The sequence below is a fragment of the Triturus cristatus genome, chromosome 11 (genome assembly GCF_964204655.1).
Source record: "Triturus cristatus chromosome 11, aTriCri1.1, whole genome shotgun sequence".
NCBI classification, from domain to species: domain Eukaryota; kingdom Metazoa; phylum Chordata; class Amphibia; order Caudata; family Salamandridae; genus Triturus; species Triturus cristatus.
The window spans coordinates 372,583,738-372,611,471 of record NC_140594.1 but is presented as its reverse complement, the minus strand read 5'-3'; the positions used below and the strand labels follow the sequence as shown (position 1 = coordinate 372,611,471).

Sequence of the window (27,734 nt, the reverse complement as noted above, 5' to 3'; positions counted from 1 at the left end):
GTGGGAGCTACATCCGTCAGTACTCCAACCGTACTTCCAACAGTGGGGTCATCCAGAGATAGACCTATTCGCCACAAGCGAAAACGCAAAATGCCAAAGCTTTGCCGCCAGGTTCCCACATCCGCAGTCGCAGGGCAATGCGATATGGATGAACTGGTCCGGCAGATTTGCGTACGCTTTTCCCCCAGCACCATTGATACCGCTGGTGGCACGCAAACTCAGACAACACTCACTGACACTCGTCCTGGTTGCTCCAACATGGGCACGCCAACCATGGTACACCACCTTTCTCGAACTTTCCGTGGTGCCGCATCAAAGGCTGCGGATCAAACCCGCGCATTTGACGCAGAACCATGGAGAGATTCAGCACCCAGATCCGCAACAGCTGAACCTGGCAATCTGGCTCCTGAAGTCCTAGAGTTTGGCTACCTAAACCTGCCACCTGACTGTATGGACATCATTAAGGAAGCTAGAAGACCCACTACCAGAGCTTGCTATGCAGCCAAATGGAAAAGGTTCGTCATTTATTGCAATAACAATGACATTAACCCGCTAGACGCATCCATCCAAAACATAATTTGTTACCTCTTACACCTATACCGATGCAATCTGGCATACACCTCAATACGTGTCCATTTGACCGCAATATCAGCCTATCTCCAGAACAGGCAGCACCTCTCTTTATTCAGAGTGCCTGCCATCAAAGCATTCTTGGAAGGACTCAAACGAGTAATTCCTCCAAGCCACCCACCAGCTCCAATGTGGAACCTCAACTTGGTCCTCACACGCCTGATGGGTCCACCCTTTGAACCTCTACACTCATGCGAGATTCAATTCCTCACCTGGAAAGTAGCTTTCCTAGTAGCAATCACTTCTTTGAGGAGAGTTAGTGAACTCCAGGCACTAACCGTTCAAGAGCCATTCATACAGGTTCACGCCAACAGGGTCGTACTACGTACCAACCCCAAATTCATGCCCAAGGTGATATCGCAGTTCCACATGAATCAAACCATTGAACTGCCTGTTTTCTTTCAAAACCCACAAACTGTCGCAGAAAGAGCACTCCATACACTGGATGTAAAGAGAGCCCTCATGTACTATATAGACAGGACTAAAGTCTTTAGGAAAACAAAACAACTTTTCGTTGCCTTTGCCCCACACCACAAAGGTAACGCCATCTCCAAAGCAGGTATAGCCAGATGGATCGTTAAATGTATTCAATTTTGCTATCAAAAAGCTAAACGCACATTAACGATTCCCCCACGAGCCCACTCAACACGTAAGTTAGGGGCCTCCATGGCTTTCCTGGGAAACATTCCTTTGCATGATATATGTAGAGCAGCCACCTGGTCCACTACACATACATTTACCAAACACTATTGTGTAGATGTACAATCAAAACAGCAGGCAGCTGTAGGACAGGCTGTTCTCAAAACTCTTTTTCAGACCGCTGCAGCTGGCACTGGTAGCCGCCGCTAATGGGAGGTACTGCTATGTATTCTATGCACAGATATGAATTCAGCAGCCCACATGCCTCGAACTGAATATGCTACTTACCAGTATGCATCTGTTCTTGGCATGTAGGGCTGCTGACATTCATATCGCCCACCCTCCTCCCCGGCGCCTGTAGCAGCTGCAGCTCTCAGAATTACTGTATAGCATGGTCATCACTTTCTGTATCTACTCCATCACTGCCACAATGGCGAAAAACAATCTGAGGATGGAGAGGATGCCCATGCGCACTGTGGTCCATGGGAGGAGTCACCTATCTCAGGATACTTCGAAGACTCTTCCAGGACAACAACGTGCAAACATCCGGACCCAACACTAGGCGGCGATCTATGCACAGATATGAATGTCAGCAGCCCTACATGCCAAGAACAGATGCATACTGGTAAGTAGCATATTCAATACTGGGTAAGTAGCATGTTCCTTTTTTTGTTCATGTTAAATTGCACAGTTTTTGCCTTCATAAAAATACTAAAATAGAACTTTGAACAATAGTTTGCCTTAAGCATTTTCAATGCTTTAGCATCACAAAAACTTAAAATACCTCTATTATAAACTTTGCTTATAGTGGTGGTGTTTTCTGTTCATTAAAAAGGCTGTCTGTCTAATACGTTTGATGGTATTTTCTTTATGCTGCCACTAACACAACTGTGGTTTGTGTACATGAGTCAGTTGTTGGTCCTGCATCTGTAATGCTGAGCATGGGTGCCAAACTGATCCCTGCCAGAATAGATTTGAACACAGCCCTCATACTAAAATAAATCTCCCTATGCAACAGTAGTGTAGAAGTAAACCACAACATAAACAGAGCAAAAAAAAAAATCTAAAATCTGTTAATAAGACCGTGTGTGTGTGTTTGGAAAAGATACAGGATACTGCTGAACGGTTTAGACGCTTTCAGAAAGCTGGACGGCTATCGTTAAACTCCTTCATCAAGCTTACACTAGTTGTTAGAGATTGTGGTTTAACTGCATTGGTTCCATTGTGACTTGTTGAAACTCTACCATAGCTTACTGAGTTTTTCTTGCAGTGTAGATATTTGATTTTAAATCCCTATTTGAAACCCTGTAATGCCCTAATTAATTCCTGCCCACGGCAGCAAGCAGAATCTTGGCTGGTAATTTCAATTAGTGCCAATGCACGTTTGCCATTAACCATTAGGGTTCAATCTAAAAAGTGGCATTTTCGAAATTTTGTAGGGTTTCTATCTAAACGAGAAAGAAGTCTCATTGATTTTTCATTTTCTCTTCGAATCTGTTTCAAATAAAGTATCTTACCCTGCCCAAGTCAGCCTTTCTCCAATCTCCTTACTTTATTTCTCTCACTCCAGATATGTGGATTATCCAATCTATGATGTGCTGCAGATGGTGGGGCATGCTAATCGACCTCTTGAGGATGACGAGGGGCGATGTGTCATCATGTGCCAGGGCTCCAAAAAGGTGAGATTGAGACTCAGCAGATGGGCCAGCATAAGCAATCCAGGTTATTTCATATCCCCTCACCTTTCTCTCAACCTCGCCACCCCGCTTTCCCTCATATCACCTCCGTCAGGTGTGGAAGTTAGTGGGATTAGAACAATTTGAATTAGTAATACACTGCAGTTATTGGAGGCCTGAATATTAATCAAGTGGAACTATTGGTATCATTTTCTTTTTAGGTCTTGTGACTTCAGCAGTGCATGCGCTGCTCGTCCTACGGGGGCTTCTTGGAATCAATACGATTCCAAAAAGCTGTGTCCCAGCTCCGCCTGTGTTTTGCATTGGTGAGCGTCGTTTTGTGTCACCAATTATGCAAAACTGGGTGTTCTGATTGTCCAGGAGGGTTTTTTAGTCCCTCCTGGTTACCACCCTGTCTCCTTTTCGCCCCGCCCACCAGGATTGCATCTTTTACTAGCGGCGGGACACAGTGGGTCTTAAATAGCCGCTACGCACTTTTTTTGTTGTCACTCGGCTTTCCAAAGGCAGCCGCGTGTTTGAAGCTTGCTTTATAAACGCGTTTCAGCTGCGCTGTAGCTAGCACGTGAATGAAACTAGTATCTAATCCTCGCATGACCTCCCCACCCCTGCCTGGGGACCAGCTTCTTTAGTTTGCTTCACTATGGGGATTATAATCTCAGGCTCCCTCCCGCCCCACCTGCATTTCACACACTCGCTGTAAGAAATGTAAACGCGTTTGAGCTGTCTCCTCAGAGCGGTACCTTGTTCCTGCCATGTCTTTTTGCCTGTTGTGACGTTTCCTATAAGCTGCGCCCTTCCCGCATGCTGAGGTATGCTGCGTTTTGTCACTCGAGATGTGAAGTTTTGAGTTAGCGTACAATTTCACACACTCGCTGTAAGAAATGTAAACTCGTTTCAGCTGTCTCCTCAGAGCGGTACCTTGTTCCTGCCATGTCTTTTTGCCTATTCTGACGTTTTCTATAGGCTGTCACTCGAGATGTGAAGTTTTGAGTTAGCGTACTCAGCTGAAAAAAGTTTGCATTTCTGTTACTTCTGAAGTACCTCTCGGCGTTCTCATTAGCTTAGCTTGTTTAGTTAATTCCCCAGCGTTTTGAAAATCGTGCCAAGAAGTCACCTGTTTTTTTATAGTTCTTGGCAGGAACTCTGTGGAGTGATTCACAATAGGAACCTTCTGTACTTGCGTATACATTTGCATCCCAATGAGTTCAGAGAGCTTCTCTCCACTACAGACTACTGACTTCAGGGTTCGTGGTTCGCTTTAAACAACTCAAGATGCCGGGGCTAGAAGCCCGACCACAGATATTCAGAGGAGTAAGCGAATCAAGATTGGGCAGGAGAGGCCTGGTACTCCTTTCATCCTCTTGAACGTAGGCGAATGGCCAGAGTTAATCCGACCGAGCTGACGGTCTGTGTCTGGCCACTCAGAGACAACTCAGTAAATGTTGATAGCTGAACAGAGATTAATGCACCAGTCATGGTCGGTCCAGCTAAAAAGGAACCCTTGAGGAGATGCAATGTACTCCGGAATGTGCAGGAGTAAGTCACATTGCATAGTAAAGATTTAGAAGCAGGTTTCCTATCTTCTCATCTCTCAATGTACAACCCCAAGTAATCTGCCAGCTAATAGCACTGGAGCGCAGTCATTAGTTTGAATTATCAATTAATAAGAAAGAAAGAGGAATCATGGGAGAATGAATGAATGAATACAGACTTGTATAGCGCATGGCTACCCGAAGGCATCCCAGCGCTTTCTGTGACATCCTATCACTCGCCACTGCTCACGGGAAGAGAAAGATCTTCAGCTGCCTCCTGAATCCGAGATAATCATGCTCAAGACGAATATGGTCTGGAAGCTGGTTCCAGAACTTGGCGGCATTATATGCAAACCGACGACCTCCAGTCCGTGACCGCTTAATCAGGGGGACTACAAGAAGTTGTTTATTATTAGATTTAAGAGTTCTATTGGTGCAATATAATTGCACCATGGACTGAATTATAGGAGGGCCATTACCACCAAGAGACTTATGGATAATACACATTGCCTTAAACCTGATTCTCTCCAGAACAGGGAGCCAATGCAGCCGACTAAGTGCTAACTTAGCAGAACTGCGCTTCGGGACATTCATTAAGAGGCGGGCCGCACAGTTCTGAACAGTCTCTAGGATCTTTGTGGTTCCTTGCGGTGCGCCCAAGTAAACTGCATTTGCATAGTCCTGCCGTGATAAAACAAGAGCTTGGACCAGCGTACGCCTGGCTTCAAACGGATGAAGAGGAAGAATCTTCCTAATCAATCTAAGAAGACCATAACAATTGGCAGCAACTTTACGTGCTTGTACTGTAAAATTGAGGTTACAATCAAACCATACGCCCAGACTCTTAATCTGTGTCTTGGGAACAGGAGGGGGGCCAAGACAGCTGGGCCACATGAGATCTAAATTTGCGGGGGACGCATGGCCCAGGATTATAATTTCTGTCTTGGCGCGGTTCAATTTGAGAAAGGACAACTCCATCCAAACAAAGACCTTCTCAAGACAGGCGGTTAAATTTGTTTTCACTCTATCTTGCTGACTGAGGGACACCACCAACTGGGTGTCGTCAGCGTACATGACAGTGTGGATCCCCCAGGGGGCCACCACCTCCGCAAGGGGCCTCATATAGATGTTGAACATAGTGGGACTAAGAGAGGACCCCTGGGGGTTATGGAGTACAATGGTAGGATCTAGCAAGGTGCAACAGTGGTTTGAGACCATTATAGGAGACATGAGGTGCACCCCAACCACACAAATGGGGGGGGGGGCAGTACGATGGGTGGGGGGACAGGACAAAGGAGAAAAAGGAGGGCTGCTTCCCAATTTTAATTAAAAACTAACATTTGGGGGTAAAAGACAGATTTGCCTGTGACTGTCATTAATTGAAACCGTGTTAGGAAAATATATTGTGTCACTTCAGGCAAGTATTCTGTTCAGAAATATGCGACATTCTTAAAGTCCAATCTCTTTCTCTGGGTTCCCATTGGCCTGTGAACCTTAAAGTTGTATATTTATTGGTCACCTATTGCATCACAACTGCACGCTTCAATACTTAAGTTGTTATGTCCAAATGCATTCTGGTAATTGGAGTAGATTATTTGATGTAAATTCTTCACATCTACTTTCCATGCAACTATGAATATTCATCTCACAATGCTGGGACCTCAGGTGACCCTATCTACTGATGTGGAGACACCAGACAAATCCAAGCAACACATCAACACATCTGAACCCAAAAACTTGTACTGTAGCCACACACAGAACCTCATCTGCAACAAAAGCGCATTGCTACAAAGACGATATTTTAACACCCTAAATTCTCAAAGAAACAAAAATGAATCCAGTTGAACACCCAATATACACACCAATACCAACTGGAATGACACCTAGGAAAGATGTTGTGCAGCAAGACAACACGCAAACCACAATAAAGGTGAAAAAATGCAAACCTAGAAAAGAATACATAGGACACCCACCCTATTTGTCTGAACACACTGATGGCAGCAGCTTGAGCTAAGATAAGCACATCCGAACCCAATGGCGGAAAAAAACAATCTAAGGATGGAGAGGATGCCCATGCGTACTGTAGTCCAGGGGAGGAGCCACCTATCTCGTGATACTTCGAAGACTCTTCCAGGACAACAATGTGCAATCATCCGGACCCAACACTAGGCGGCGATCTATGCACAGATATGAATGTCAGCAGCCCTACATGCCAAGAACAGATGCATACTGGTAAGTAGCATATTCAGTGCAGGACTCAGTCTGGCCAGTCAACATTTTGATGGAACTGGGCTTGAAGAAAGAGAAGAGTATTTCAGATGACTCTGTCTAAGAAAATACTCTTCTAACTACTAGGAATAAACACAACACAACAACACCATAAGAACATTTAGTCTGGAGACCACCGCCTGGAAGAAACGCCAAACTTGATGGCTACATTGACAGTAACCTTACAACATTCCCAACAGTTAAACACCTGTATTCGGGAATCAGCAAATGAAAGGTGACCAGTTAATCTTTGCCGAGTGTTTGCCACAACCCAGCACAACATGTGGTGCTATTTCATCATCACCATCATAAATCTTTATTTTGTATACCCATAAAAAAGCATAACAACATAATACATACATATCAAAAGGATAAGATAATATACACACCAGATCAATGAAACCCTATAAATGATAAAAACAGCAGGTAAAAGATAAAAGCTGCATAAATATAAGAGCCGGAGGAGCTTGCTTGAAATTCAAGGGTTTCAGTAATGAGATAACTAACAGTTCACATACTTGAAAAACAGCACAAAATGCAGGGTGTCCTGCGGAGACATATTGTCGCAGCCGCAGGGGTCCAAGTTGCCCAGTTGGCTCCATCCACTGGGGGAAGCCAGAAGACGATGCAGCAGGTTAACCCTGAATCTGACGAGAATAAATCTACCCCTCTCATTCATAACAATGGATAAATATGGCTCCATAGCCTGAACTATTTTAAAGAGCATATGCCCCCGCACCATAGCTTTCACAAGTTCTGTCTGTTCTCTTTGTAAGATCAGGCGTTCTACGAGATGGTCCCTCACCCTTTTCAACTCACAGGGTCACAGGGGTAGGGGTTATAAAATATATCCTCCCTGCCCAGGCTGGTAAAAGCTGCCTTTATATAGGCAAAACAAGGAATTTTATGCACATGGCCAAGAGAACCAGAAAAGATGTGCCTATTCAGCTGAGCTCCCTCCCCGTCCAGATTTTAATCCAAATCCAGCATAGAAATGGTTTAAGAGCAATAATGTCTCCTATGTATTTTATTCCAAGCTCATCATGGACAGAGAAAGACAGTGTACTTTTGGAGACCTGCAACAAACATTCTACAACCTCACTGCCATATCAAGCCTTTGAGACACATTGTCATTGTAAATCTTGATTAAAGTGCTGGGGGCCTGGAACCTAATCTCTGGGTAAAACTAGCCACTGCCCCTGTGGCCTTAACAAAATCACACTTCCTCCCCTCAGTCCGGGGCTTCCAATTATTGTTCACATCGAACAGCACCCTGAGGTATGAGAAAACAGGGACTTTAGCCAACATATTGTATCCCACCTTGAAAGTTTTTGAGTTGACTACCATAATGTAGGATTTTGTAAAATTAACTCTGAGACACAAACCGGTCATAAAAGCAATAAACTTATTCAATAATGGCTGGGGTCTCACGGCTGTCCATGCCATGATAACCACGTTATTGGCATACAAACAAAAAGCATTTGCAATGCAATAGGTCTTGCATTTAAGCTATTGGCATTGTAAATGACAATGCCTTTTAGTTGTTTTAAAAACAAAAACAAACATAAAAGGCATTGCTATTTGCAATGTCAATAGCTCAGACTCTCGTAAATGCGAAACCTATTGCATTGCAAATGCTTGTTATAAACTGCTGTAAATTCAAGATTTATTTACTACAAGTAACAAGCTATGATACTCTTTACAGGTTGGATATGACATCAGAGCAAGCTCTGTGTAGTCATCTTTTCATCAAATGTTTGGGTTAGTGCTGGGGTTGTGCAGAGGTCTTCTCCACAGCGTGCTTATATAGTTGAGTTTGGCTGGTGCCCATAGTTGCATTGAATGCTCTCTGCAGCACCTGCCAATATTGTATGGTGTGTATGAACACTATGAGAGATCTTATGTCTTTGTACACAGCCTACTCTTATTGAATGGTGTCAGGGATTTCTGAGACTGCTTGAAAGCCTCATGCACAACCTGTTTACTCTGTGTTAATTGAACTTTAATTTCTCCCTTGTTATCCTACAGGATTTCTTCAAAAAGTTCCTCTATGAGCCTCTTCCTGTGGAATCACATCTTGATCACACGATGCATGACCATTTTAATGCTGAGATTGTAACCAAAACCATTGAGAATAAGCAGGATGCGGTGGACTATCTTACCTGGACTTTCCTGTATAGGCGCATGACGCAGAACCCAAACTACTACAACTTGCAGGGTGAGGACTCGATGCCAGTGTTACTCATTGTACCTGTAAAGCATACATATTGTCACATAGTGCCCTGTCTGTCACATCAGTAAGTCCCCAAAACTTTAATATACTCCCACTTTGAGATTTCCCTCTTTTTATTCTCTCTCTCTCTTTGTGGGTGTTTGGGATGCATGAGTGTTAACAATGTCTCTCACCTAGTTTGCTAGTTGAGACTGCATTGTGTTTAGAGACGTCACCTGACTAAGAGTGAGAAATGGATGGAAAGAGGAGAGGTAGATTTCCTTCCCATCCATTTATCAGAAGCAGGTGGCCAGGGGACAACCTTGTTATAAATATTTCTAAACTGTTTGTGGGTTAGTGAGTGAAGGCTAGGGGAGTTGGCCAAGGTTTTAGATCTGTCATAAATTCCCCTCCTATGTGTATTTGTTATTAGATTGCAAGTGGGTTGTCTTTTGAAAGGTGTCTTTGAAATGCAGCTAACAAGTCAGGGCTAAGTCTTTATGGCCTCTCAGTCTAACTTTTGCCTGCTATAGTGTGGTATCTGCTAAAGGAGGGGATGGGGCTCAGCTATGATAGACTGGATGTGCTAGCTTGTAATAACACATGAATGCCTTATCATGGTTGGGCCAGTCTTTGTGGAGGTTGCAGCCTCATCACTTGGGATATGCTGCTGTCTTTGAACAATTTGTTTTAATGAGTGGATCAAGAGCTTCATGTTACTCTCTGCTCCTTACCGGTTCAAGATTCTGACAAGGGCTTGGGATGACCACTTCCCCTCTCCCAGCTGATGGGTGGCATGATCTGTTGGTCTTAGGACATAGCCACCTCTGGAAGACGCTGCCTATCTGACCCATATGAGGTTCAAGCAACACACCAGAAGCGAATTCCAGACACTATTTAATGCTGTGTGTGCATGTTGTACATCTGATAGACATGTAGCCACAGATTCCTTACCTTTGAACTTGGCAGGCATCACACTGGATCCGGAAGATTTTTCTTGAGCAGTGCCCCTGCACACCAGTAGGTGGCGTCGGTCGACTCTGCGTGGCGTCCTCTCCATCATCATGACATCCATGTCGCCTTTATAGGCTTCACCTCGGCATGCTGACGTTGGTTCTTTTATTTCTGCGCTAGACAGTGCAGAACCATTGAAGAGGGCTACCCCTGTCATTTTTAGACAGATTTTTTCGACACTTTTGCTGACCTTTTTTCATTGTTGTGTAGGCTCCATCATGTCCAAAAAGTCATCAGATTCAAGCCGTGCGGCGCCTGTAACTGTGCTATGTCGGTCATGGATCTCCTCCTCGTGTGTCTTTGGTGCCTGGAGTGCGACCACAACCTGAAGTCATGCTCTGACTGCCGGGCCATGGCCCCCAAAGCTCTGAGGGAGCCGTCCCTAAAGCTATCTGCGGCCCAGCGTCCGGCGCCTCAGCTCTCTGTGGAGGTCTCCCGCTGCCGTTCCGAGTCGAGAGAAAGGTCCGAGCACCGCTTCAGGGACTCCAAGTCTTCATCCTCCCATTCAAAGTCCTTGAAGGGGTCAAGTAAGAAGCACCACAAAAACACAACAAGTCGGAGCGTTCTTCGATTTCAGCCCGTCCGTCACCTAACATGACAGAGGAGTCTCTGCGTTCGAGGCCTCGATCTGTGGAGCGTATGCCTGGGTCGGCTCATCATTTCCCTTTCTTTATGGTCTGGGAGCGACCCCAGCCCAACTTAAGGAGTTCTTGTAAGAAAGTGGGTTTCTGTTGCAGTAAACCCCCCCCCCCCCCCCCCCTTTTTTGCCTGATAACTGATGCACTTTTCCTTGTTGTGCCCCGGGCTCCTGCCAATCAGGTGCCCAAGGCCTGTGTTCCTTCCGTAAAAACTGCCTAACAGCCAAAACCCAATTGGTATCCCTGGTCACCTGTCAGCCCCTGGTAAATGGTACCCTAGGTGCCCAGGGCCTTGTGACCACAGAAGGCCCCTAAGGGCAGCAGCACGTATTGTGCCACCCTTAGAGGCCCTGTACCCTGACAAACACACACTGCCTTTGCAGGCTGAGTGTCTGGGTGCAGAACAAAACAAAGAGTCGACATGGCACACCTCCCTGTGTGCCATGCCCACAACACACACTGCCCTGGCATACCTCAGTCACCCCTCTAGCTGGGTGCCCTATGCCAGAGGTGTGGGCACAGGTGCATGAGCCCTGTGCCCCTACAGTACCCAGGTCCATTCCTGGCAACTGTAAGTGCAGTGTTGCCATTAAGAGTATATGGTGCTGGGAGGTCGTCAACACAAACTCCACAGCACCATGATGGCTACACTGAAGACTGAGAAGTTTGGTATCAAACTTGTCAGCACAGTAAAGCCACACTCATGCCAGTGTGGGATTTACTGTAAGATGCACGACAGAGGGCATCTTAGAGATGCCCCCTGAACCTAACCTACAATCCACGTCTTGTCTGAGGGGCTGCATAGGCTGCCACATAGCAGACAGGTTGCTGGACCCCTGGGTAGAGAGCCATCTGCTATCCTGGGCCTGCAGCAATGCACATCCTGGGTGAGGTGCTAGGTCTCCTCCCCAAGGATGGGCAGGGGGAAGCTTCAAAGGCATTCCGCCTTTGTGAGCTTCTCCAGGCCACTTGCTGTACCCAGCAACTGGCCCCTACCGGTTCTCAACCCCCTCTCTGGTGGGAAGACTGTCCGGAAACCCCAAGGAAGGACAGGGTGTGTGCCAGCCTCGCCAACCCCACCCCTCAGGTGGGGGAGGCGAGGTGAAGCACGTCCCCGGGCTCTCGCCATCTTGAAGATGGGGAGCCCTGCCCAATCAGGACTATGCCACTGCCCCCCTCCCCCAGGAGAGTGGCAGGATAGGGGGTGTACCCACCCCACCCCAGGGCAGGTGTTGTGGCCTGGAATCCTCAGGATCGCACGTTGCATATAATGGTCCACCTCTCGACACCACCACGGTCTGATTTTGGTAACACAGACTCCATGGAGTGGTCAAGCGGGGGAAGGGTAGCAAGGGGACAGCAGGGAGGGAGACCTGAAATGACAACCAGATAATTATTAGAACACAGTAGGTTTATGTGTAATCTTCTAGTCCCCCCCGGCCTTCTTTAGAAAGGAGCCCTAGCTTAATCGTGCCTCCTACCTGTAAAAGAAAGAAATATCTCTTCGGCTAATTCTGGCAGTGCCACACACCTGGTCGAAATGCTGTTTTGGTTTCTGCAGAGAGAATATCAGGGTAAGTACTTACTACATAAGCCTCTCACAAGAGTGCCACTACCTGGTAGACTACCTACCTATTGGAACCTTTCTTTCCTTGGAAACAGGGGGAAGGAAGAGCTGAAGTCCTGCTCACTCGCTCTCCCTCTGCTAGAGAATACGTATATAAAAGAGCTAGCATGAATCATACAACCAGTTGTTCACATTTCATAGACCTTAACAGCACATCATGCAGTCAGCCTCTTCTCTGAGTCTGGAGAAGAACTGATCAATCCAGGGAACATCACTTTGTAAGTCATAATCAAATAAAACTTGATATCACAATGTCTTGCTTGTATTCGTAATGAGGGGTACAACCAATGTATATATCCAGCTCTCTGTTTCTGGAATCACTCCTGTGCTTCTTCCATGCACGACATAATTATCTCATATACACAGAAAACAATAGGTACGTAGGCCATCCGGCCTCTCAAAGGGCAAATTATTCTCTTTCCCTGCAAGAGCTAGAATTACTCGCCAACAGGGAAAGACAAACGGGGTATCTCTGTATCACGAAGGCTTAACGGTCGTCTTCCCTGCAAGAGCAGCCGAGCGCTCGCTAACAGGGAAGAAGACACTTCTATTATGAATCAATGAGCTTGTTCTCAGTGCATGCGCAGAGGCAAGCGAAGGTATTGGGGTAGGAAAACCGAGTTCTCCTTTCCTGGTTCTCTAGGGATTGTTTAGCGGGGGTCCATGGAACCAATGGGCGCTTCACCATGCACCGCAAAGTCGTTCTGAACACACGGAGCGTCTTTAGCGCCCACAGTTAACCCCCACTGCCACCATTAGCAGCGGAGCGAAAGCGCTGATCTGAAAGAAACACGTTAGTTAGATTCCTCACCTTAGAATATCCCCAGGCGTCAGACTGGATCCGGAAGATTTTTCGTCAGCAATACCCCTTGAGCGTCGCTAGGCGTCGTCTGCGGCTCCGCGTCTGTCGTCGGCGTCGTGCGCCGGAATGACGTTGTCTGAGTACTTAGACGCCGCCCTCGCGCGCTGACGTCAGTTCTTCGTTTTTCCGCGCCAGTAAGCGCAGATCCGGGAGAGCTACCCCTTTAGTCACTTTTTGACTAACTTTTTCGATCCTTTTTGATCTTGTCTCGACTCCGGTGCCGGTAGGATGCCTGGTTTTAAAGCCTGTGCTGACTGTAGCCGCTTGATGTCGGTTACGGACCATCACCGCCGGTGCCTTTACTGCTTGGGCCTCGACCACGACGCGTTGTCGTGTTCGGACTGCAAGGCCCTGACCTCGAAGGCTAGACGGGAGCGGTCCCGTAAGCTTCTCGAGATTCGCCACTCGGCTCCGCGCCCCTCTCGATCCCGGTCCAGGAGGAGGTCCAAGGATCGGTCGCGGAGCTGCAGCCGACGTCCTCATCGGTCGTCGGGATCCAAGTCTTCGGGTAAGTCGAAGCACTCCAAGAAGTCCAAGAGGCGACACCGCTCTTCGGACTCCCCTCGCCGGTCGCGCGACTCGGCCGAGGGTCAGGGTGGTTCCACCCCCGCGGCTCCGGCGGAGCTGCAGGCGCCGCGCAAGTCCCCATACCCACCGGTCCCTGGGACTGACGCGACGCCGGCGGAAGTCAGTGCCTTCCTCTCGGCCATGAGGAACCTGGCTCCGCCGTCCACGCCCGCTGGCGCGCCTTCGGGCCCCGCGGACCCGACTGGGCAACCTTGCCTGCCGGCGGCCCCGGCGCCGTCGACGGCTCCGGCCTCGACGCCGCACGCGCCCGAGGGACCCGTTCCCGAGTCCCCGCCGACGCCGGTCGACCTCGTCACGCCTCCTCCGCCGGCGTCGACACCGGTACCACCTCCGATGCCGGCTCCGCTCGGCGTCGACCCCCAGTTCAGCCCAGCTCCGGGCCCTGCGCCGTTACGGCGTCGATGGACGCCGCGTTCGGCGCCGCTGGAGACACATTTTGTCTATCGCCCGGCTCCGATCCTTCCTCCTGTATACCAGGAATCGGATGATGGGGGCGAATGGGAGGGATCCGAGGATCCTATGGCCGTTCAGGCTCAACTGTCACAGGACTTGGCAGATGAACTGGGTGAGGCCAGTGGTCTGGATACCTCTCCAGACACTGGATTCATCTCTCCTCCGACTGTGGCTTCGGAGGAGGGTGCTGCTTTCTCTGTGGTGCTGCGCAAGGCGGCCGCAGCCCTTGGGCTCGAGCTACCTGCCGTGGCTGTGAGGACTAACGTCCTCACTGAGGTGCTTCAGTCTGCAGCAAGCTCCACTGAGCCTCTGCTGCAATTCAATGAGGCCCTCATTGACGTTCTGCAGGGCACCTGGTCTAAGCCCTCCACAGTTCCTCCTGTGGACAGGAACGTCGCCAGGCGCCACCGCCCTGCTCCGGGCGACCCCAGTTTTCTGTCCCAACACCCTACCCCCGAGAGCCTGGTTATCCAGGCCTCTACCTCCCAATCCTCCTTCCCGACCGCCCCGCCGGACCGGGATTCCAAGAGACTGGAACAGTTTGGCAAAAACTGTTCTCCTCCTTTAGTTTGGGCCTGCGGTCTTTGAACACCGCCTGTCTCTTGGACCGTTATTCCCACTCTCTGTGGGATACGGTGGAGGACGTGCTGCTCCTGTGTCCGGAGGAGGTCCAGACACGACTTACCCAGGCTCTGGCCGATGGGAGGGATGCAGCGCGGCATGCTATCCGCTGTGGGCTTGACACTAAGGACTCGCTGGGTAGGGCTATTTCTACCACGGTGGCGCTTAGACGTCACGCCTGGCTGCGGTCCACGTCCTTTTCGGGTGATGTCCAGAGCACTCTCATGGACATGCCCTTTGATGGCACTCGCCTTTTTGGAGAGAAAGCGGACAGTGCGCTGAATCGCTTTAAGGACTCCCGGGCTACGGCCAAGTCCTTGGGCCTCTCGGCCCCGCGGTCGCAAACTTCCGCTTTTCGCCCCTTTCGTGGCCAAGGAAGGGGTGCCTCCTCACGTACGCCTAGCCACCAGCCGCAGAACCAACCTGCGCGCGGACGTGGTTTGCGCCGAGGCGGTTCTGGAGGACGACGAGGTCAGCCCACATCCACCCCGGCAGCATCCGCATCAAAGCCTTCCTAGTCCGAGCTTTCAGGCCCATTCCACGCCAGTGGGCGGCAGAGTTCGCCATCACCTGCTCCACTGGCGGTCCATCACATCGGACAGGTGGGTGCTGCAAATCGTCCGAAGATGTTGACTTTGGCTCGTTCTAGCTGCCCTAGACCCTGGAGACTGGATGGTAGCGTTGGACTTGCAGGACGCATATTTCCACATCCCCGTCCTGCCGGCCCACCGGCGTTACCTGCGGTTCACGGTGGGCCAAGAGCACTTTCAGTTTACCGTGCTCCCCTTTGGCCTCACCAGTGCCCCTCGGGTGTTCACGAAAGTGATGGCGGTGGTCGCAGCTCATCTGCGCAGATCAGGGGTTCCAGTCTTCCCCTATCTCGACGACTGGTTGTTGAAGGCGGGCTCGCCCCAGGCAGTCGTCTCCCACCTCCAGACTACGGCGGATCTCCTGCATTTGCTGGGATTTTCCATCAACGTGCCGAAGTCACACCTGTGTCCCTCTCAGAAGCTCCTCTTCATCGGAGCGGTTCTCGATTCGGCGCAGTTCCGGGTCTATCCACCGGAACAGCGGGTCCGGGATATACAGGCCCTGATTCCCATCTTTCGGCCTCTATCCTGGGTTTCGGTCAGGCTAGTGTTGCGGCTTCTGGGGCTGATGGCCTCCTGCATCCTACTAGTGCATCACGCCAGGCGGCGCATGCGGGCTCTGCAATGGGACCTGAAGTTTCAGTGGGCCCAGCATCACGGCAACCTGTCCGACCATGTCTTGATCTCGGAGGGCACTGCACAGCAGTTGCAGTGGTGGCTCACGGACCGCGATTGGGTCATGGGCAGAAGCCTCTCCCTTCCCCAACCGGAGCATGTCGTAGTGACAGATGCGTCCCTCCTGGGATGGGGTGGCCATATGGGAGAGGCGGAGATCAGAGGCCTCTGGTCTCCGGCGGAGTCTCGTCTCCACATCAACCTGTTGGAGTTGAGAGCGATCCGGCTTGCACTGAAAGCCTTCCTTCCCTCTGTCAGGGGAAGTGTCGTGCAGGTGTTCACGGACAACACCACCGCCATGTGGTATTGCAACAAACAGGGCGGGGTGGGGTCGTGGACCCTTTGTCAGGAGGCCCTGCGCCTCTGGACGTGGCTGGAACACCAGGGCGTCACCCTAGTGGTTCAACATCTGGCGGGCTCTCTGAACGCCAGAGCAGACGAACTCAGCCGCCGGTGCATGATGGATCACGAATGGCGTCTGAACTCCGAAGTGGCGCAAGGTCTCTTTCAGCAGTGGGGAGAGCCTTGGTTAGATCTATTCGCCACCGAAGAGAACGCGCAATGTCAGCAGTTCTGCGCGTTGGAATTTCCAAGGCGGCACTCGCTCGGCAACGCTTTTAGTCACGAGTGGAGTTGCGGTCTGTTGTACGCCTTTCCGCCTATACCACTTCTGCCCAGAGTGCTGAAGAAGATCAGGCACGACCGGGCCCAAGTCATCTTGGTGGCCCCGGATTGGGCACGAAGGTACTGGTATCCCGAGCTACTCAGTATGTTGACCGATCCTCCGATACGTCTGCCCCTTCGGGAGGATCTTCTGTCGCAGCAGCAGGGGACGGTCCTCCACCCGAACCTGTCCAGCCTCCACCTCCATGCGTGGAGATTGAGCGGCGGCAGTTGATGCCATTTGACTTGCCTCCTGAAGTCTGTGATATCATTCTGGCAGCCAGGCGTCCCTCCACAAAGACGGTATACGCCTGCCGGTGGAACAAATTTGTGGCATGGTGCACAGCAAAGGCTGTGGATCTCCTTTCCGCCCCTCTTTCTGAGGTTCTCCTCTTTCTTCTTTCTTTGGCCCGGCAGGGCTCTGCCCTGGGCACCCTGAAAGGTTATCTTGCTGCCATCTCTGCCTTCTTACGGCTTCCTGATCAGCCGTCTCTTTTCAAGTCCCCTGTAGTTACACGCTTTCTAAAAGGCATTACTCACACGTTCCCTCCTGTCCCTTTTGTAATGCCTCAGTGGGACTTGAATCTTGTTCTCACATTTCTGATGTGTGCTCCCTTTGAGCCTCTTCGTCTGCTGACGCTTAAGACTGCTTTTCTGGTAGCCATCACCTCGGCTAGACGGGTGAGTGAGCTCCAGGCTTTATCTTCAAAGCCTCCTTTTCTCTCTGTTCATCCGGACAAGGTTGTCCTTCGGCCTCGTCCCTCCTTTCTTCCGAAAGTGGTGACTCCATTTCATCTTGGGCAGTCTGTCACCTTGCCCACCTTCTTTCCGCCTCCGCATCCTTCCAAAGAGGAAGAGAGGCTCCACCGTCTGGACCCAAAACGTGCGCTCTCCTTTTATTTGGACCGCACAAAGCAGTTCCGGGTGGACGACCAACTTTTCGTTGGATACGTAGGTGCTAAGAAGGGGAAAGCTGTGCACAAACGGACCATCTCTCGGTGGGTCGTTTTGTGCATCAAAATTTGTTACTCCTTGGCAAAAAAGGACCCTCCTGTTGGGCTGCGCGCCCATTCTACTCGGGCCACAGCGGCTACTACTGCTTTGGGACGGGGTGTCCCTTTGCAGGACATCTGTCAGGCGGCAACGTGGGCTTCGCTACACACGTTTGCAAGGCATTATTGCCTTGACAGCCAAGTCCGGAGAGACGGCTTCTTTGGCCGTTCTGTTCTCCAGGACTTTCTGGTGTGATCTTGGTTCGCAGACCCACCACCGGGGATGGTATTGCTTGGGTATCTATTCTAAGGTGAGGAATCTAACTAACGTGTTTCTTTCAGATGAACAAGTTACTTACCTTCGGTAACGATGTATCTGTAAGAAACATTAGTTAGTTAGATTCCTCACCGACCCACCCATCCTCCCCGTTCTGCGAACTGACATCTAGGGTTAAGGTTATCCTTTTCAGGCCCCTAGATTTTATTTTTGGCACCAGTGTCGGTCTTTGCATGGCTCTGCGTTCCTGGCGCGGAAAGCTATGTACAAGAACTGACGTCCGCGCGCGAGGGCGGCGTCTAAGTACTCCGACGACGTCATTCCGGCGCACGACACCGACGACGGACGCGGAGCCGCAGACGACGCCTAGCGACGCGCAATGGGTATTGCTGACGAAAAATCTTCCGGATCCAGTCTGACGCCTGGGGATATTCTAAGGTGAGGAATCTAACTAACTAATGTTTCTTACAGATACATCGTTACCGAAGGTAAGTAACTTGTTCTTTAAAGACTTCTAGATTTAAACATGCAAAGGTGGCCCTGTTATTTTTAAAATTGTCTACAGACACACTAACCCTGTTCTGCACTGTAAACTTTTTAAGGGCAGCCATCAGACTCAGAAATACAAGAGGTACCAGATGAACAAATGTGGCTCGTAATACCAGTTTTTAAAAGGCACACAAAAAAAAAATATGGATTTGAAGAGGGGAGGTTTTTTTTTGTTTTTTGTTTTTTTAATTGTGATGGGAGCGAATATATATAAATTCTAAGCTGTCAAACTATTATGTTCCTCACTTAATTTTGATGTTTTTATATGTACCTTTGTGGCCCGCGATGTTAGCCTCTCATTAGTCTTTAATATGAATTTCATGTGATAAGGGGTTCCCACTCATGGTGGGATCGAATTTGTATCATTTTTAACTGTTGATTGTTTTGTTTTTATATTATGATGTATTTGATCTGCACTTTTATGGTATTTTTTTTATACCGAATAAAGTATTATTATATATATAGTTGGAGGATAGGTAGGTACCCAGGAGTCGGGCACAGGGGGCCGCAGGGCGCCGGGTGTAGGGGTGCCTTTTGGTGTCGGGAAATCTTACCCTCTGTTGATCGCGGTTGGGGGGGTCCCTGGTTCTGAGGTTGCAGGCGTCATCAGGAGTGTCGAGGTGAGTTCTTGGGTGCCGGATTCGGGGTCACAGTAGCTGGGGGGACGTCCTCGGGGTCTTTGTCCACTCCGGCACCGGCCAGGCTTGGCGGGTGCAGAGTGTGCAGGGTTTGCAGTTCCGGGCTGGTGCCAGGGGTTAGAAACTTGCTTTGAGCAGAGCCACTGCTCATGGGAGTCCCAGATGCTCAGAGTCGCAAGGTAGCCAGGTCCTCCGGGGTTTGTGAGGTTGCTGGCCACAAGAGGTGCCGGGATTTAGCAGGAGCAGGTTCGAGGGTCGACAGGCCGGTAGGGCTGGGGCCAAAGCAGTTGGTGTCTTCCTCTTCTTAGCACCTGCTCGGCAGGTCTTCTTTCTTCTTGCTCTTCTTTGCTTTTTCGGAATCTGGAATCTAAAGAAGGAAGGTTCAGGGTGCCCCTAAATACTAGATTTAGGGTCGTTGCAGGTAGGTAAAGGGCAGGGACCAATGGGTCCCTGCACTTGGGGTGGGTACACCCCCTATCCTGCCACTCTCCTGTGGGAGGGGGGCAGTAGCCTAGTCCTGATTGGGCAGGGCTTCCCCTCTTCAAGATAGTGAGCGCCCGGAGATGTGCTTCACCTCGCCTCCCCCACCTGAGGGGTGGGGTTGGCAGGCTGGCACATCCCCTGTCCTTACTTGGGGTTTCCGGCCAGTCTTCCCGCCAGAGTGGGGGTCAGAACCGGTGGGGGCCAGTTTGCTGGGTACAGCAAGCGGCCTGGAGAAGCTCACAAAGGCGGCATGCCTCTGAAACTTCCCCCTGCCCATCCAGGGGGAGGAGACCTAGCACATCGCCCAGGATGTGCATTGTTGCAGGCCCAGGAGAGCGGGGACTCTCCACCCAGGGGTCCAGCAATATGTCTGCTGTGTGGCAGCCTCCCAGACCAGACGTGGATTGTAGGTTAGGTTTCAGGGGGCATCTCTAAGATGCCCTCTGTAGTGCTTTGTACATTAAATCCCACACTGGCATCAGTGCGGGTTTAATGTGCTGAGAAGTTTGATACCAAACTTCTCAGTCTTCAGTGTTGCCATCATGGTGCTGTGGAGTTCGTGTTTGACGAGCTCTCAGCACCATATACTCTTAAATGGCAGCACTGCACTTACAGTGCCCAGTAATGGACCTGGGTACTGTAGGGGCATAGGGCTCATGCTCCTGTGCCCACACCACTGGCATAGGGCACCCAGCTAGAGGGGTGGCTGATGTATGCCAGGGCAGTGTAGGTTGTGGCCATGGCACACAGGGATGTGTGCCATGTCGACTCTCTGTTTTGTTCTATACCCAGACAGTCAGCCTGCAAGGGCAGTGTGTTTGTGTCAGGGTACAGGGCCTCTAAGGGTGGCACAATAAGTGCTGCAGCCCTTGGAGGCCTTCCCTGGTCACAAGGCCCTGGGTACCTAGTGTACCATTTACCAGGGGCTGACATGTTGCCAGGGTTTGCCAATTTGGGATTTTAGGCTTTAGGGAAGGAACATAGGCCGTGGGCACCTGATTGGCAGGAGTCCAGGGCACACTCAAAGTACATTCAGGAATTCAGCAAAAAGTGGGAGCATACCATGCAAGAAAGATAACACTTTCTCACAGGTCCCACTGGTTGTGACCCCCACTTTGGGCGGGAGAACCGGTGGGAAAAAAACAAGTTTGTAAGAGGTGTGCCCACCTCTGCCAACTCCACCCCTCAGGTGGGGGAGGCGAGGTTGGCACAACTCTCAGTCCCCGCCATCTTGCAGATGGAGGACCCAGACAACCAGGGAAAGGCTTATGCCCCCTCCCCTCCCACTGGAGGGGGGCATAATAGAAGCACCCCTGAACCTTGCTTCCTCAGACAAGAACCTGCAAGAAGAAAAGAAGAAGCACCGAACAACCGTGCCAAAGCTAATAACGGGAGGACGCGCACTGACTTGTCCCCAGCCCTACCGGCCTATCCCCACCTCGAACCTGCTCCAGCGATATCCCGGTGTGTCCTGCAGCCAGCAACCTCGACAAACCCAGAGGACCTGTCTGCCTGCAATCCCAAAGACTCTGTCTCCCGTGAACACCGGATTTGTTAAACAGCAGACTTCAGTACCGCCAGGATCCGCGGGTCTGCACCACTCTACACCCGAAGCCCAGGGCCAGAGTTCAAGTGGCCCAACACCAAGAGGAGGTCCCACTGGCATTCTTGGCCCAAGTTCCGGTGACCCCTGACCTGCCTCCAGCCGACTCCTGCAGTCTCAAACCGGAAGGTCCCCCCAACCGCAACCAGGAGCTGGTAAGAAGATCCAACGCTAAAAGGCACCCCTGCACCCGACGCCCCACGGCCTTGGGGGCCCAACCGACGGTGCCTAACCAACCCCCAAGATCCCAACTTACCTCTCCAAGTGGTTGGTCGCACCAAGAAGACCTTTGCCCCCGAGCCTGCAGTGTTTTTGCAAACCGGAGACTCTCCATTGAAAGCTACAGGGCTTCTGATGCCAAAACAGCACTCTGCACCTGGCCGCCCCAGTGCCGCGGAGGGTGCATCTTTTGTGCTGGCCTAAATCCCCGTTTGCCCTGAGCTTAAGTCTAGGAGTTTTGTTCCCACAGCCCAGTGGCCTGCTCGTCAGAAGCCACCAACCGGAGGACCCCTATCACCCATTGGATAACATTGGGCCTCAGCTTTCTGCACCCGGCCGCCATAGTGCTGCTGAGGGTGTAACAAGAGTGCACCCTTGAGCCTGGGGACCCCTGAGTCTAACCCCAGAACACCAACTCCCACAACAAAGTACTTTGCTTTAAACCGATAACACTATTTTCCTCCATAGGATAACATTGACTGTTTTTCTATTAAAAGTGTGGAGTTGGAAAACTTAAAGACCTTTTTTACTATTGTACTAACTAACAAAAATGTTTTTACTTAACTGTTTACAGGAACTGTCCCAGTGCAGTATCCAGGCATACTGACTGTGTAAGAAAAGTAATCTCAAAAGTAACTTACTTGTAATTTTACTAAAAATTCTATACAAAGTATATGTACTGTATTCTGAAAAGCATTGCATTATCAGTAACACTACTGTAATCAAATCAAAGTACATTTACAATTGCATTTCAAACTATTTACAAACTGCATTACTACTGTAAAGTATTTGTTGCTTACCTATGCCAGGCTTGCTTGGTTCTAGAAAATAAAATAACTAAAAGAATATTTTTATTAAAAAACAATTGGTCTGACGTTCAGTCTTTGAGTGTGTGAATTCATTTACTGACTGAATGTGTACAACAAATGCTTAAAACTGTCCTCTGATAAAGCCTTACTGCTCGATCACACTACCACAAATAGAGAGTAAGGTGCTATCTACTTTACCTCTGCCTACCTTTTGGGTTCTACTGGACTCTGTGCACACTATACCTCACTTTGGTATAGTATATACAGAGCCAGCTTCCTACAGCCCTCAGTTACTTTCTCAGAAAAGAGAAGTTCAAGATGCTCACTCTTGCATAGTGTTTGTCTGCCCTGGATCCGGGAGACTGGATGGTAGTGTTGGCCTTGCAGGACGCCTGTTTCCATATTCTTGTCCTGCCTGTCCATCGCCGCTACCTGCAGTTTACGGTGGGCCAAGAGCACTTTCGGTTTACTGTTCTCCCCTTCGGCCTCACCAGTGCCCCTCAGGATTTCACCAACGTGATGGCGGTGGTCGCAGCTCATCTGCAGAGATCAGGGGTTCCAGTCTTCCCCTAGCTCGACTGCTTGCTGTTGAAGACGGGTTCCCCCCAGCCAGCCGTCTGCCACCTCTAGACGATGGCGAACCTCCTGCATTTGCTGGTGTTCACCATCAATGTGCTGAAGTCACACCTGACTCCTGCCCAGATGCGCCTTATCATCAGAGCTGTTCTGGACACAGTGCAGTTTCAGGCCTATCCTCCTGAACGGCTAGTCTGATATTCAGGCTATGGTACCAATGTTTCAGCCTCTATCCTGGATTTCGGTTTAGACTGACACTGAGGCTGCTGGGCCTCATGGCCTCCTGCATCATGCTGGTGAAACATGCTTGATGGCATATTTGGGTCTGCAGTGGGACCTGACGTTCCAATGGGCACAGCAGCGGGGACATCTCACCGACCTGATCCAGATCTCGGAGGAAACTGCACAAGATTTGCAGTGATGGCTGAAAAACCGCAAATGGGTCACAGGCAGATCCCTCTCCCACCCTTATCTCACAGTTGTGACAGATGCGTCACTCCTGGGGTGGGGCGGCTATCTGGGGGAGGTGGAGATCAGAGGACTCTGGTCTCCGCCTGAAGATAGGCTCCACTTCAACCTGTTGGAGCTTTGTGCGATCCTATTGGCACTGAAAGCCTTTTTACCATTTCTTAAGGGAAGGCTGGTTCAGGTGTTCACGGACAACACTGCCATGTGGTACTGCAACAAACATGGGGTGGGGTCGTGGATCTCTATCAGGAGGCTCTGCGTCTCTGGACTTGGCTGTAATAACAGGGCATATCCCTGGTGGTTCCAACACCTAGCCGATACACTGAACACCAGGGCGGACAAACTCAGCCGTCGGTGTCTAGAGGATCACAAATGGCATCTCCATCTGGAGGTGGCGCAAGAACTCCTTTAGCCATGGGGAGAGCACTGGTTAGATCTGTTCGCCTCCGTCGAGAAAACAGAATGGCAGCAGTTTTGCACGTTGGAGTTTCCAAGGCGAGATTCGCTCAGTGACACTTTTTGTCTTGAGTGGAGCTCAGACCTCCTATACGCCTTTCCAACCATACCACTCCTGTCCACAGTGCTCAAGAAGATCAGGATCAATTGTGCCCAAGTCATTCTTGTGGCTCCGGACGGGGCACGGAGAATTTGGTATCCCGAACTTCTCAGATGAGCATCGATCCTATTCTCAGGCTGCGCCTTCTTGAGGATCTTGTCGCAGCAGCAGGGGAGGGTCCTCCACCGAATCTATCAACCCTCCTCCTCCTTGCGGAGAATGAGTGGCAACAGTTTACAGCATTCAGCCTACCTCCCGAAGTATGCAAAGTTGTTCTGGCAGCCAGGCGTCCCTCCATTAAGTTGATATCCACCTGCCGATGGCAAACATTTATAAATATTGCACAGGACGGTCCTTTGACCCTTTGTCTGCCTCCCTTTCTGACATCCTCTCATCTCTTGCCCAGCAGGGCTCCGCTCTGGGCACTCTAAAGGGTTATCTATCAGCCCTTTCTGCCTTTCTACACTTGCCAGACCAGCCGTCACTATCAAGTCTCCTATTGGACATAGATTTCTGAAGGGGCTTAAACGTATGTTTCTCCCTTCACCTTTTATCATGCCCCATTAGGCCCTTAACTTGGTCCTCACTTATTTAATGTGTTCACCATTTGAGCCACTGCAAAATTGCCCCTTGTACGAGGCTGGCTTAGTATATGGTGCACTCTTATTCAAGTGGTGCACCTTGCACTGATCCAAGTAACTCTTATGGTGATTTTAGTGGTCTTTGATAGCCATAAAAAGCTCTCAAAGTTGTAGCTGTGTAGAGCAGCCTTTAAGCTTATCTTGGAGTGTTAAGCAGCTTGTTTTACTAGTCTAATCTGAAGTGTAATTTAGATTAAAAGAAACCACTCCGTGTTTAGCAAAAATAAGTCTATTTATTACAACACAATATCACTATCACATTGGTATATCTCCTACCCGGAGATATCAACATAATACACAAGAATACTTCAACAAGCACGGTCCGCTTTCACTTTCGTCCATTGTGAAAGCTTTCTTGTCTTTATGGGGCCATGTGTTTGAAACACATGGCTCCATAAAGATAAGAAAGCTTTCACGACGCACGGAAGTCAGACGAGCCCGTCCAAATGGGAAGGCTCAAAAAGCCGAACGAAAATGTCACACACACCTCTTTTCCAATGGCTGGCCACCGTTTAGCATAAACGGTGACGCCGGCCAATAGAAAAGAGGGGCGTGGCTTAATGCCCCTTACAGAAAATACCCCAAATCATTCAATCTCGCCAGCGAGACTGCGCATGTGCGCAGCCCACGCCAGGCGAGACCTAAAAAGCAATCAGGTAAGTAGCACAAAATACAGTTATCTCCAGGGGGAGTCCAAACCATTTATCAAGAAAGTGTAATGTGAACTGCAAAGGAGAACGGGACTTGGACCAGATGACTCAGAGGAGCTGGGGACACAATGAACCACCCAAGGTCAGTGCCCAGGAACCCCATGGAGGCTGTATGCAGAGTGAACACAGCCACTTTCCCAATGGAAGCCAATGGAGAAGTCTCGGTTGCAGTTTTGAAGAAAATGAACTCTTCTTACAGGACCCTGAAGAAACCCTTTGCAAGGCAGAAGGTTGGAGAGCCACCGCACCCTTGGATGCCCCGGGTACCAGGTTACCTACACCAGGGAAGCCGGGTGCATAGGAGTGAAGTGAAGTCGAACCAGCCATAGACGGCATTGACGACCTCAAAGAAGATTCCTTTGGAGAAGACTGTGATGGGGTCCGGGGGAATACAAGGGTGGATTTTGGAAAGTGGAGAACCTGCAAGGAGAGAGTACAGAGTCTATGCCACTTGGAGGTGACCAGGAGGCACGGAGACACAATGCCCACCGATGTCGGAGGTTCTGAAGAGTCAACGGTGACCTTGTTGCTGCAGCTGTAAGATCCAGGTGACACTGAAGAAGCCGTGCATGAGCTATCCCACGTCGGATGTTGGTGACTTAATGGTTGATGTTCAGCGGGAGCACCAACAAGCCTTGGTAGCCGCAACTGGCATGGAAGACTAAAAAGGAGCAACGTTGGGACCTGCAAGGTCCAGGGGACTCACCAAATGCAGGAGAGTCAGAGCAGGCCACAAGGAAGCAGGGGAGCCCACTGAAGCAAGAGAAGACCCTCAGGAGGACCCACAGGCTGAAGTCACAGGAGTCGCCAGAGGACCTCTGGCAGCTCACCAAAAATGGAGGCCCACGATGCAAGGATTGCAGGGAGGACGCTGATCTTCAGGAAGTGAGGTGCTGGAGCTTCTTGCAGCCTGAAGATTTCTTGAGTGCAGAGCCAACAAGCCTTGGCAATGGCAAGTTGACGCGATGCACAGGGGTTTGGTCCCAGCGGTTCAGACGAGAGATACTGGCCTCAAAATTGCAGAGAGGACAGGTCAGGCCTTGAGAGTGCTGCAGAACCACCACCTGTGTTGCTAGAACTCAGGAAGTCCATAGGACAGCAGGATAAGCAGACCGATCTCTTTCTTTGCAGTGCCTGCTGAATCACGGGAGTGACTCCTTCACTCCAAGGGAGATTTCTTCAGATGTCCTTGATGCCCACAGGTCTTGGAAAGAACCTGGATTAAGCACAGACACAGAAGAATACTCGAAGAACAGCGAGACCAGGAGCAGTAGGAGGCTTCCTTGGTGCAGTCTTGGTTCCAGTCCAACGGAGTCAAAGTGTTCAGATGATTGAAGAGCGACATAGTTTCTGGGTTGAGTCTTGTCCCATGGTGAATCTGAGGACTCACCCTCAGGGGAGCCCTTAAATAGCCTAAGCAAAGGGTTATGACAACTCTGGGGTCCCTACCATAGGAGAGGCTGGACAGAGAGGAGGCTACTCCCATGTCTTTTGCCCAGTTTCGCACCAGAGCGGGAGCCAAGGGCTCCTTGAACTGGTACAACTGGAGTGTCCACAGAGGGCACCAAATGTGCCCTTCAAAGCATTCTAGTTGCACTGACAAGCGCCCCCACAGCCAAAAACATTAAGTCTTGTCTGGGAGGTGGTCACACCTCCCTGTGACAGGAAACCTATTGTTCTACTTTCCCCTGCTCGAGCGTGGCTCAGCAGCAGGAGGGCATAATTGTGTCAGTGGTCGGCAGCAGGGCTAGCTTGCTTGCAAACCCTGAAAGGCTGTTACCAGGAGTACAGAGGGAGGTCCCCTAAGGAGACCCCCAGTACATGGGATCCTACTTCCAACACTGGAATCCGTGTTAGGATATGATTCCAACATGTTTGATACCAAATATGTCCAGGTTTGACCCGGTTATTAGAGGGATTAGATGGACTATGGGCTGGGAAGATCGCATATCACTATATGCTGATGATGTGCTGCTCTATATGTCATCCCCATCGCAATCCATTAACTGTTTACTGGACATCTGTGCGGCCTTCGGCAGAGATTAGGGGTACACTATTAATTGGTAGAAATCACTTCTTTACATTCTTCATGGCCCGCCGCCCAGACTGCCACGCAACTGTGAAATCCAGATTGCAGAACGAGGTTTCTCTTCCAGGGAATCCTCATCAATAGTCATAAGTACTAGAATATTCCCGCCCATGCGTGGGACCCCGGAATCACAATCATATATGTGATATATATTTCTATGTTGCTATGAGTTAGCTTTTTCAGCCTTTCTGCAATGCAGCCTGTGAGCTGTCAATGCTTTCAGTCCTATCTGAGAGATTGTGCTAAGCATTAAAACAGTTTTCAAACATGCTTTGCTGTTGTTTCTCCCTGGTTTTTAATGTATTGTTTATGATATACAGGGGAGTCCTTACAGCATTATTCAGCTCTGGTTATGAAAGGCTGCATTTGCTTTTTTATTCTATATATATATATATATATATTTGTGTTTCCGGGG

At 49.9% G+C, this 27,734-nt stretch overlaps 1 protein-coding gene across 1 annotated transcript in view; it reads left to right on the top strand.

Annotated features, from left to right (window-relative positions):
* SNRNP200 (small nuclear ribonucleoprotein U5 subunit 200) overlaps nt 1–27,734 on the top strand; it is a 468,968-nt gene that overhangs the window by 401,863 nt on the left and 39,371 nt on the right. Inside the window, exons 36-37 of the mRNA XM_085634342.1 lie at nt 2,840–2,948; nt 8,795–8,984. Coding sequence (XP_085490468.1) covers nt 2,840–2,948; nt 8,795–8,984 — 299 coding nt within the window. The remainder of the gene's footprint in view (nt 1–2,839; nt 2,949–8,794; nt 8,985–27,734) is intronic.